The sequence below is a fragment of the Chelonoidis abingdonii genome, chromosome 12 (genome assembly GCF_003597395.2).
Source record: "Chelonoidis abingdonii isolate Lonesome George chromosome 12, CheloAbing_2.0, whole genome shotgun sequence".
NCBI classification, from domain to species: domain Eukaryota; kingdom Metazoa; phylum Chordata; order Testudines; family Testudinidae; genus Chelonoidis; species Chelonoidis abingdonii.
In genome coordinates, this window is record NC_133780.1 from 7,159,075 (window position 1) to 7,171,421 (window position 12,347).

General features: G+C 43.1%; 3 protein-coding genes across 3 annotated transcripts in view; 2 read left to right on the plus strand and 1 right to left on the minus strand.

Annotated features, from left to right (window-relative positions):
* Positions 1–12,347, minus strand: part of LOC116830654 (E3 ubiquitin-protein ligase TRIM17-like) — a 241,167-nt gene that overhangs the window by 131,160 nt on the left and 97,660 nt on the right. The window lies entirely within an intron of this gene.
* Positions 1–12,347, plus strand: part of LOC116825933 (zinc finger protein RFP-like) — a 469,299-nt gene that overhangs the window by 88,626 nt on the left and 368,326 nt on the right. The window lies entirely within an intron of this gene.
* LOC116823265 (butyrophilin subfamily 1 member A1-like) overlaps positions 2,489–12,347 on the plus strand; it is an 80,870-nt gene continuing 71,011 nt past the window's right edge. Inside the window, exons 1-5 of the mRNA XM_075071484.1 lie at positions 2,489–2,739; positions 5,411–5,527; positions 8,718–9,065; positions 10,234–10,515; positions 11,801–11,951. Coding sequence (XP_074927585.1) covers positions 5,428–5,527; positions 8,718–9,065; positions 10,234–10,515; positions 11,801–11,951 — 881 coding nt within the window. The 5' untranslated portion in view covers positions 2,489–2,739; positions 5,411–5,427. The remainder of the gene's footprint in view (positions 2,740–5,410; positions 5,528–8,717; positions 9,066–10,233; positions 10,516–11,800; positions 11,952–12,347) is intronic.

Sequence of the window (12,347 nt, forward strand, 5' to 3'; positions counted from 1 at the left end):
CTCCCTTCAGTGCCCCGCCCCCGCCACTGCACAAACCTCCCTCAGCCTAGCTCAACCAAAGCTTGTCCCTATGTCCTGGTCAGGACGAGAGGAGGTTCCCACCCACCCTGGGATAACCCCTGTCCAGGAGAGGGTGCCTGATCCAGTGAGGGGATGGAAACCTTGCTCTACTGAGAGATCCCCTCCTCTGCTTCCCAACTCTGTGACATGACGGGGATCTCCCATGTAAGGGACACTGACAGGGGAGATACATGAGTATAGCAGTGCAGAGGTGGACACACACACACACACACTCATCCTTCCATGACATACTATTTAAACAAGAAAAATTAAAAGTAGTGACAACAGTGCACTGATAATATGGTTTTATAATGATATTTTTTTCAATGCCCCCATCCTATAAAAAAAATATTGACTCGCAGCAGTGAGGTACATTCAAAACACTAAAGTGAGTTGAATTTAGGGTGACCAGACGTCCCAATAAATCGGACTGTCCGATTTTTAGGTGTTTGTCCCGGCTCCCCCAATCGATTGTTGGTCAGGACGCAATTTGTCCGATATTTTACACTCCGTTTGTTTTGTTTTTGTTTGTTCGCTGGCGGGACTTCTGCTTCCCCCCCGGCCGCAGATCCGGGACTCGGGTTTTTTTTCTTTCTCCCCCCCTCCCCCGCAGGACTCCAGGACTCGGGGGTTTTTTTGTATGTTTGTTTTCTCTCTCTCTCTCTCTCACTCTCTCTGCTGTGGACTCCATTTTTTTTCTTTTTTTTTCCCTCTCTTCTCATCTGCCAGCGGGATTCTGGGACGCTGCGCTTTTTTTTTTTGTTCCGCAGCAGAACTCCTCCCCCTGCCGTATGGGTGGGAGGGGATGATGAGGGGAAGAGTAAATCTCTCTTACAGATTGTCTGTCCTGGGATGGTTGTGAGGCTGCAAGGACGTTGGGTCCATTGCTGGGAGATGCTTGAATGAGAGAGGAAATAGAAAGTTTCAGATTAGTTTATATTGAATGCCTGAGTGTGTCCTTGGGCGTCTCAGTCTCTTTCTGTCATGATGAAAACACAGCTCTTTGAGTTCAGAGTGGGGACGCTGGCATAAATATGAAAGCCTGAAATCTTGTCTCTTTTCTCCTTTCCCCCACCAGACACTCTGCCCTCTGCACTGGAGACACAAATTGGGGAATCCCTAGGAGCGCACAGACAGGGTGAGTTTAAGCTGGAAATTGTCTTTAAATTATGAGAAAATTCCAGTGAAAACATCTTCATGAGATTGTAACTAAAGTTACCAACCAAATCAACAGTGGCCATGACACACACACAGCCCTAAAAATAACACATTAAACAGTGAGGAGATCCAGGGGCACTGGAACATGGGGGACCACGGGGCCAAGCCCACCCACTTTTTAACATGGGCCTAGTTTGGGGACAGGGGGCCATGCTGGAGCCCCACACTGCCCTCTCCCCCCAAAAAATGTGAAATGGTGCCCGTGGAGAGCCAGGAGTGGCCAGAGGGACATGGGTTCTGGCAAGATGCAGCCCTCGGGTCACAGCACGAAGCCCTCAAATTAATCTCCTATCTCCTCATCTTGGAGTCACAGCTCTCTCAGGCTGCTCCAACTAATTCCTCCACCATTTGGTTTACCTACACCCCACACCAGAAATCCAGCTGGGGTGCTTAGAGATCATTTCCCAGTGACTAGTGACAGCCCCATGGGGGCAGGGTTAAGGTTGCACTGGCCATTACCTTAACTCTGTATTTCTTGATTTTCAGAAGTTTGAGTTTTGATGAACTTACACCAGGTGAGGTTGATAATATCTTTTATGGGACCAACTCCTGTTATTGAGAGACAAGCTTTGGAGCTGCACCGAGCTCATTTTTAGGTCTGTGTTGCTGGAAAGCTCATCTCTGTCCTCAACAGAAGTTGATCCAATAAAAGATCTCACACCATCCCCCTTGTCTCTCTAATATACTGGGGCGAACATGGCTGCAACAGCACAGCCAATCACTTCTGATTCACCTGATGTTTTGGAAGGTCAGGATCTTCAGTGGGAAACCGGAACTTCCTTTTTGAAACCATGACTGGATTCAGAGTCAGTTGTTCATCCAGTCATGACTTCAAAGAGAATCTTCTTCCTGCTTTTTTGGAATATAATAAAGGAAACAGGGCCGCCCAGAGGATTCAGGGGTCCTGGGACAAAGTAATTTCGGGGAATCCTTCCATAAAAAAAATTTGCAATACTATAGAATATTATATTCTCAGGGAGGGGGGCTGTGGAGCCCAGGGCCTGGGGCAAATTGCCCCACTTGCCCATCCGGGCGGCCCTGAAATGGCATCCACCCCCCCCCCCCAAACAACACCACCAAAGCCCCTTTTCTTAACATAAAGTTCCGGTTTCCCACACGCTTGCGGTGCCGCAGGACCGGGGCTGTTTCTTTAAGAGAAGACTCGCCCCTCCTCACCTGACAGGGTTTGCAATGAGGCAATTGACAATGTTACTTTCACTTCCCCCAGGCGAACGCTGCGAGCCGAGCGCAGGTTCATCACTTGGGAACAAACCCACGTTTCTGTTAACACCGGTCTGCGGAGAAGCCACGAGATGAAATTGCAGCTCTTTGATCGCCAGAATCAGCTGAGCAACATGCGTGAGAAACGGGACCAGTCAGTGACCGTGTAGCTGTCCCAGCCAAAGGGGTGAAGTCTGGCCACACCCAGGGGATTTTAAACTTCCCAGAAGACCCAGCCAGGTGGGTGAATTTTGCTCCAGAAGGGCTGTTTGTGACGAACCCGATACTTACTGCCTGGACAGATTGTTCAAAACACAAGCAGTAAATTATCCTGTGATCATTTGTTTCTCTCTGCGGAAACTTGACAGAACAGCTACACTGACAGTGATTTGCCGTCAAATACGTTGCAGTTTGTTTTCATAGCAATGTAACGCGAGACTTTGACAGCTTGTGGAATTAGTCATTTCTTTGTTTCGCTGAATTTTATTCAAGAACGGTGGGCTCAACACTGTTCTTGGGGGAGATTTGTAACTTCTTGTCTTTTGAATACAGGAAACTTACTGCAGCAAACCCAGTCGCCATCAGTCTAGTTTTCTCCCTGTGCTGTCATTGCAGTTTTCTGCCTCTTGGCTGGGGGGCGGGGTGAATCCTTTTGTTCTTGTAAAGACTAAAATTATGCTCAGAATCAGTCGAAACAGAAAACTGCCTCCTTTTCTCCTTCTGAACTCAGTGGGAATTAAACATGAGTCTAATGTTAATCTTGTGTTCAAGAGTGTCACTGAGTAGGGACTTCAGGCTATATTAAAAAAGCGACATTTATATATTGTGTAACAGATTATCTCCTCCTGTGTGAAAAGCCATTCAAGGGGCACTATCATGAAGAAACCTATAGAAGTGCAGCTATCTAAAAATGGCAGTATTGTTGGGAAATTATGTGTTTGTTTTGTTTAAAACATTTTGCTTATTTTTAAATTTTTAATCACATATTGCATAAAATATTAGATTTTAGTTTTTCTTTTTTTTTTTCAGTTGTCATGTTTTCTCCCTTTTCTCCTTTGAGACGGGATAAGGGATGGGTGAATAAAATGTTTTTATTCCATTTGATTAGGGTTTCTCATTTTGAATGAATTTGAAATAATTTTTCATGTAGTATCATGTTGTTGAAAAATTAGAAACACTAAAATAATAGGAAAAATCAGCCATATTCTATTGAAAAATCATTTTTATTTAAGTATTTTGGACCAGGTTCAGTATTGTCAACTCTCAGAGTTATTTGTGATTTTTATTTTAAGTCTTACAGTATTCCGTAATTTTCTGAAAACCCTAATGTTCTAGTTTTGAGTTTGGGAGAATATTTGATTTCATTTAAAGTAAAAAAAATAATTTCTCTAGCCTTTATAGTTGTAGGGGAAAGTTTAAGATTGAGTGTACCCTCAAGGCTCAAAAACCAAATGGCAAAAAATAGGAACTCAAAAATCAATATTTTAAATATACATTTTAAGTCGATCACATACCTTTTTTGACCCAATTTGTGATTTATTTTTTGTTTAGATGTGTGTGCATGGGGGGGAGGGGTTGTATTGATTTTCATAAAGCAACAAATATTCTAAAGCACACAAAAAGAACCCACCCCACAAAAATGTACAGCTTGTAGATGTTCCCATAATTAAGTAGTTATGCAGTTTTACAGCTAAGCAAAGCTACAAGACCAGACAATCATAGGTGCGGGAAGTAGGGGTGCATGGGGAGGTGCAGTGTACCCAGGTTTTATGCGGGGCTCCACTCCTGGTCCCAGGGCTCCGATCATGGTCCCACACATGGGGATCCACTCCTGCCCGCCACTAGCTGTGGCCCAAGCCTCAGTCCCTTTACCCCTGTCTGTGCCCCACCCTTCTGGAGTTACAGCCCTGCTCCCAGCCCAGCTCTGAGAGGAGGGCGTGTGGGGTGTAAACAGGAGTAAAAGGGGCACAAAGTAAAAATTTTGGGGGGGGACTTTCACTGGCTTTCAGCACCCCCACTGTAAAAACTGTTCAAGTGCCACTGCAGACAGCACGAGACCAGACAATACTACACACAGCTAACACATTAGGGTGGGGGTTACACTGACTTTTGAATCCTGGGTTTGACAGTGCTGCTGCTCTATTTTTGAAAGGCACAAACAAATTTCAGTTTTCTGCAATAATTCATCCAATCTACACAAATCAATGTATCACCCCATTAGTTTAATTCATCAAAGTGCTGTAGTTCTTTGCCAATAAGGGTTTGAAGAAAATGTCAGACACTCAGGGTGGATGAAAATTGATCTTTAAAAAATGATTTAAAAAATTAAATCAGAGGCTTTTCTTTCACTTGGATTTTTTAAATTTGAATTAAATACTGGTTTATCTTTCAAATTAGAATTATAATAACTCAGGCTAAGGCATATAGCTATAGATATATAATGTATATATGTATAACATTCAAGCAATATATGTTTGCTTCAAAAGCTTTAAAGAAAGTCAGATCAATGAAGCGGTGGCAGTCACTGTTTAAGCACCTGGAATCTCACCCAGCTTGAAGAGTTCACCCAGCATTTGACAGCAATAGCCTCTTCTGCAGGTACAGAGAAAATATTTTATTAATTTCAATGTATCCAACTAACTCAATTCAATGACTTGTCCATTCAAAGTTGAGAAACCACTTGGGAGTTGAAAAATCAGGAAAGTTTGTTTTCCACTTTGAACCTGTCATTAAAAACAAGGTGTGAGAGGATGAGATCTACCAGCTCTAAAATCTTGAAAGACACGGTGACCAGAAACAATCAGTTCAATTCACTAACTACAGATAATAGTTCCTTTTTTCTAACAAATCAGATTTGAATGCAAAACATGTTTTAGTGAAGTATTTTTCTCCTCTCTATCCTGTTGTCCAGATCAAGTTACAGTGAAGATGAAGGTTCTTTCATTCTGTCCTAGCGCTGCAGTGAGCATCTCTCTGCCTGATTTCATCATTTTCTTCATTATTTATCACATTCACAAGCTAGAATCAGGTAGGAATCCCACTGGTCCTGCTGCTCCTTGTAGGATATGTTTTATTGTAGGGATTTATAAATCATGCCTATTCCACTCCTTTGTACAAAACTGAAAAAAAACCAAACCAAAACCCCCCTCAAACCCACCCCTACAGCAAATTTCAGATTGGCTCAATATCAGTAAATAAGTCTCCATTTCCTCCCCAACCCTTCTGGAGGAGTAATTCTCCACGTGCTGCATATGAGGCAACTCAGTTTCTCTTTCTGTCTAGGTACTTATATCATCATAGTATCCGAGTGTGAGGCTGTATGGAATATGGGTGACCATTTATAATAGCATTGATACCAATATTACAAAATCACAATAAATCTTATACAAGATATGCCATGAGAAGTAATTATGCCACTCTGCCCTGTGCTGATTAGGCCTCAGCTGGAGTCTTGGGCCCAGTTGTGGGTGCCACATTTCAAAAAAGATATGGACAAATGGGGGTGAGTCCAGAGAAGAGCAACAAGGATGATTAGGAATCTGGAATACATATCTTATGAGGGAAGGTTGAAAGAACTGGGTTTGTGTAGTCTGGAAAAGAGAAGACTGAGAGGGGACATAATAGTTTTCAAATACCTAAAAGTTTGTTATAAGGAGGAGGGAGAAAAATTGTTCTCCTTAACCTCTGATGATCAGACAAGAAGCAATGGGCTTAAATTGCAGCAAGAGAGGTTCAGGTTGGACATTAGGAAAAACTTTCTAACTGTCCGGGTGGTTAGGCACTGGAATAAATTGCCTAGGGAGGTTGGAGATTTTGGAGGTTAGAAGTCATCATTGGAGATTTTTAAGAGCAGGTTAGACAAACCTGTCAGGAATGGTCTAGATGGTGCTGGTCCTGCCATGAGTGCAGGGGTCTAGACTTGCTGACCTCTCGAGGTCCCTTCCAGGTCTATGATTGTATGTAAGGTATCAGTGGAAAAGGCTTGATTTGCTAAATATGATAAGCTTGTTTATAGTCAGTATCATCTTTGTATGGTGAGATATAAATATGTGCAGTATATTTATGTCTCAAACTTGTGCTGTGCATTTGGGTGATACCCCGAGACAGACCGGCATCAGCACTGTCTGGCCTGCTGTAGAATGAACCATTGAGAGAAGCCTGGGGCTAAGAGTCAGCAGGACATGTAGACAAGTATCTGGGGGTAGCCATGTTAGTCTGTATCCACAAAAACAATGAGGAGTCCGTCGGCACCTTAAAGACTAACAGATTTATTTGGGAAAAGCTTATGCCCAAAATAAGTCTTAGTCTTTAAGGTGCCACTGGACTCCTTGTTTTTTCAGGACACGTAGAGACATGCGTAGGTGCCGACTTCTACTGGTGCCGGTGGTTGCTTGACCCCCCCTGCAGCCCCTGCCCCAACTCCACCCCTTCCCCATTCCAACTCCTTCCCCAAAGTCCCGCCCCAAGCCCGCTCCCTGCCTCTACCATTCCCACTCCTTCCCCAAATCTCTGCCCCAGACCTAACTCTTCCCTGCCTCCTCCCTTGAGCATGTTCCCACTCCTCCCCCACTCCCTCCCAGAACTTGCCACAGCTGTTTGGCTGTAGATGGAGGAGGAGGTGTTGTGGGGCAAGGAACTTGGCAGCCGGTGGGTGCAGAGCACCCACTAATTTTTCTCTGTGGGTGCTCCAGCCCTGGATCACCCATGGAGTCAGCGCTTATGGGAACATGCCATTGGACAGGGGACTCCAAGTACCTTTTCATGCACATGTGCTGTGAGTTTGTGTTTGAGGCAAAGGATATAAATGCATCTTCTCCATTTTGTCTGCAATCCTACTTCTCATGTCTGGAGTAACTTCCCTACAAAGTGAAGCTTTGAACCAAGGACTGATAGACCCATTCAAGCTTTGGATGTGTTCCAGAGGGACTTTGCAAGCTAGCAAACTCACCAGTGCTGCTAAGAACCTAATATGTGGATTCTGAAGTCTCTCTCCCTCTCTCACTTTCATATATATACACACATATATAGAGAGAATCTGACTGCTTTGACAGCAAGTTTCTTCTTTTTCGTTCCTTTTTTTTCCCTAATAAAACCTTTAGATTTAGATACTAAAACATTGGCTAGTAGCATAGTATTTTGGGTAAGATTCAAACTAGTATTGATCTGGTAATGTGGCTGGTCCTTTGGGGAATTAAAAGAACATTTTGTGAGGTGAATAGAGTTTTTAAGTAACTTCTCACTGTACTGAACCTATTCACTGATGGGGGGCCAGAGACTGGAATGCAGTAATGGGGGTTGTGTGATTTCTTTTCTAGATAACGAATGTAGGGGATCAGGAGCACAGTTTGTGACTTGTTGGTGAATCTAACTATAGTGTAAACCACCAGTTTTGGGAGAATCTCTTCTCCTTTTTGCAGCCTTCCCTGCTATTGGCATTTCCACTGTGGGCTGCCCTATGCACCTCTGGTCACGGTGAGCATCCTACTTCACATGCTTGCACCCTCTGTGACCCAGTCCTTTCTCCAACACCAAGGCAACCTGGCGTAAAGCTGAAGTGATTTGGGGTCAGTAGGGCCAAGGCAAGAGTTCCAGAGTTGAAGACCCTGTACTGTAAATGTCCTGGAAGAGACCCCGTCTCACTAAAAACAGGTGGAGGGGGGCAAAGGAGGAAAATTCAGGAACCTCATCTCATCTCAATGAAAATTGTATCTTCATACGAAGTGATGGGTGGTGGTCTCCAAAGAAGCTGGGTCACAAAACATTAGGGTGAAATTCTAGGTGATTTCTGTTGACTTCAGTGGAGTCAGGATTTTGTCTTTTCACCCTTCTCATCTTAAAACCAACACTAAGGGTCACATCAGAAATATAGTGAAGGCCGGAAGAGATCACAGAGCTCAGGTACACAGTGTATATACTCAGGTCACCCTGTCCGGTCACGGGGCACTGAAATGGCTCTGTGGCATGTCAGATTAATATAAGGGGAGTTACCAGTGACACCTCTACCTGAGCTGGCCTGTCACTTTTTAATGTAACCCCCCCAACTCCCTTCAGTTGTTTGTTATTGTGCCAAATTTTCAATGTTTAGGCTGGAAATTTGCATGTCAGGTGTCTGCCCCAGGCTGAATTTTTGGAAACTTTGAACCTATTGAATCAGTCAAGAATATATATTCTTTTCCTTCTGAGCTTGTTCTCTCTTTTTGCTTTGGTGTATTTCACAGCCCAGTTCAGCGTGACCGGTCCTGGTCACCCTGTCACTGCCATTGTGGGTGAGGCCATTGTGTTACCCTGTCACCTGTCCCCCAGAATGAGCGCTGAGAACATGGAGGTGAGATGGTTCCGATCTGAGTTCCTTTCATTTGTGCACCTGTATCAGCATGGGAAGGATCAATACGGGAACCAGATGCCAGACTATCGTGGAAGGACAGAGCTTTTGAAAGCTGGAATCACGGATGGGAATGTTTCCTTGCAAATTCTTAATATCAGACACTCAGATGAAGGACAATACAACTGTTTTGTTCAAGATGGTTCTGTTTATGAAGAAGCCCCATTGGAACTGAAGATAGCAGGTCAGCTGCTCTTGTCTGTATTATCTTAGTCTAGGCTGCAGGTTTTATTCTTTCCTACTGCAACAACTGTGATTAGCAACTTGTGAATTATTTTAGAGTAACACAGTGTGACTAGATTTCAGCACATTACCACGTTCATACACTTTGGAAAATATGCTGAAAACTTTCCCAGCGTTTTATTAAAGACCTTTTCAGAATGGTCAAGAGATTTCCTTGCCCAAAAGATTATTTTGTTTGACTTCGAAAGGAGGGAAAAGACTTCTAGACAAATATGGGCCTGGTTTATACTAGAAAAGTAGATCAGCTTAACTATGTCACTCAGGGGCGTGAAAAATACACCCCACGAGCGACAAAACTAAGCTGACCTAAGTCCCCATGCAGGCAGGGCTGGGTCAACAGAAGAATTCTTCTGTCAACCTAGCTACTGCCTGTCAGAGAGGGGTATTACTGATGACCCCAGGAGAAATCCTTTGTTGGCATAGGTAGTGTCTACACTGAAGCACCACAGCGGTGAAGCTGTGCTGCTGCAGCCTTTCAAGTGTGGACAGCCTGTGGTCTTCCAAATTCTCTGCAGTCATGTTGAGGCGAGGCTAAGGTGCGACTGCCAGGTTTATAGGCCTTCTGATGTGGTCTCTACTGGTAGTTAGTTGGGGTGCAGTCAAAATCAGTTGCAGTTTTCTATTTGGCTGAGGCCACATAAAGGTGGTGGTGGTGAGACAAGTTATATATTTACTGCTAGCAGATGAGGCCGAGCGTTTGTCCCCTGCTGCTCTGACACAATAACCATGGAGCCAGTTAGATTTATTTATTTAAAAGAGAACAAACAAAGTGTTTATCCAATGTACTAAAAACTGGCTTTTTAAAAAATCCATATCCCACTCGGTATTTAAATGAAGTGCCAGATTTCCAAATTTGTTCAATGCTCCATTGCTCTTGCGTGGAGAGGACAATATCTCTCACTTATTCAGTGAAATTATTTTAATGATTTGTTCACATCTTTTCCTGTGTCCATGGATATTGGGAATTCAGAAATTCCAGTGTTCATTTATCCCTTCTACGTGATCAAGTGATCTCTAGTGGGAGTAAGGGATCCACAATCTCTCACTCATCCTTTTAGCTGTTAAGTTAGTGCATTGATTTATCACACATGTATGTAATTTTCTTCTAGCTTTGGGCTCCAATCCTCTCATCTCTGTGGAGAGTCACCAGGATGGAGGGATCCGGGTGGTTTGTCGATCGGCTGGGTGGTACCCAGAGCCCAAGGTGCTATGGAGAGATCACAGTGGGCAAGAATTACCATCACTCTCCGAAGCAAAATCCCTAGGGGATAGTGACCTGTTTGAAACAGAAAATTCTATTATTATAAAAGAACGTTCAAACCAGAACCTGTCCTGTTGGATCAGGAACACCGTTCTCAATCAAGAAAAGGAATCAACAGTTTATGTAGCAGGTCAGTTACCAGCCAAACCCGCACGCTTAAATCACCTTCAGCAGAAACAAAACAAAGAACTGAAGCTTCTGTTGTGCATACTTTACAATCTACATAAAAACAAAGAAGTTCAGAAACTTGTACCATAACAGGTCACAACTCGGGCAATCTGCCTTAATTTTCAATATTCAGAGTTTTGGGTTTCATATAAATTTAATCTTAACTCTGATACTCTTGAAACTCTTAAAAAAAAAAAAAAAAAAAAAAAAAAAAGCATGATTTTGAGAAGAAATATTCACCAAACCTTGAGAGAGTTGGTTCCTAAAAACTTAACTTCACCACAGTGATTTTGTGACTGTAGCAATTTGTACACTATGGTGTGTGTGCTACCTTTTCAATATGTGAAATGTCACCAAATTATGTGGGCTTGTTTTCGCTGACATTCAATGGGAGTTGTGCTCATAACTCATTTTGCCTTTGTTTACACACACAAGCTGCACTGATTATCTACCGAGTTATTGATGAAACCCCTTGTCTGAATGCTCTTATTTCAGTTTCAGAGTGTCCTATGTTTTTAGCTTAAGTCAGTTCCTTACTGATTTATACTAAATGGAGAAAGGACACTATTCAGCTGATTTACAATTTAAAGATTTGTCAACCGGTTTAGTTAAATTGGGGCAGTCCTGTTATGTGGTCAGCTGTGGAATCAATGTAGCAATGACTGTGTGAGTGTTACACCAATTTCACTAAATCAGTGCACAGATCCTGGGTGGAGAAGACGTCAGGTATGTTTGAAATGCCCACTCTGGCTAGATGATTTTGATGTTGTAAACACAAGAACAGCAAAAGAAGATGAATCAATTTGCATCACTTAATGTTTCGATTAATTGTAATTATGGTTCATCAAAATAATTGGGGAAATTATTAGTGACTCACTAAAATACTCTTGCAATTTCTGAATGTTGCTGAACAGTGAGGAGCAAATTGTTTGCTGCCATAACTCCACTGAAGTCAGTGCGGTTTTGTGAGCAGAGAATTTGCCCCTGAACTCAATGAAGCTCTGAATACCCGTGAATCAAACCAGGCCAGTTCATTCACAGGTTAATCAGAGCTAAAGCTGTGTTGGTTGGAGTAATTTTTACAATCAGGTTTTGGTCTTTTGTGTAGCAGAGAGGGGGTCATGTTTTCACTCCTATCTCACGTACGTCCTGCTGGGGACTATTTACGTAGTTACCTGCAATAGAGAAAAAATTAGTGTTGTCCCTGCTTCCAAACTAATGCAAATCCTGTGGGGTTTATTTTTCAGATTTCTTTTTCCCGAGGGTGAATCCATGGATGGTGGCTCTGAGTGTGATTCTCCCGGTTTTGTTTGGTTTCATTGGCTTCACTGTTTATCTATGTAAAATAAAAGGTAAACGTCACAGGGGAAAATTTAGTGAAATTAACAAGAAATTTTCTTCTAAATAAATGAAAAAAGAGAAGAATGAAATTTTACACTAGGCCAAGCAGGGGAAGCGCAGACCTGCACTGCGCTCCCCTCAGCAGCACAGGGAAGGAAACGTTACTAAGGTTCCCATTTGCTCCAGCGGGCAGTGATCTGCACCAGCCCTTTACAGGCACAGAATATTTCTTCCCCAGAACTGCCTGAGTTAAGTTAAACCGAGCATTTGGGGAAGGGGTGGAGCAGAGATTGATCCAAAACCTTCTCCACTCCTCACTCTTTTCTGCCCACTTCCCATCCAGCTGTGCAGTTATTCCCTCCTCAGTCCCTATGGACTTTGAAAATTAGTTAATGGCATTTTCCCTCCTCTGATAAGTAAATATTTTGTACAGAGTTGAGTCCCCATAACAAT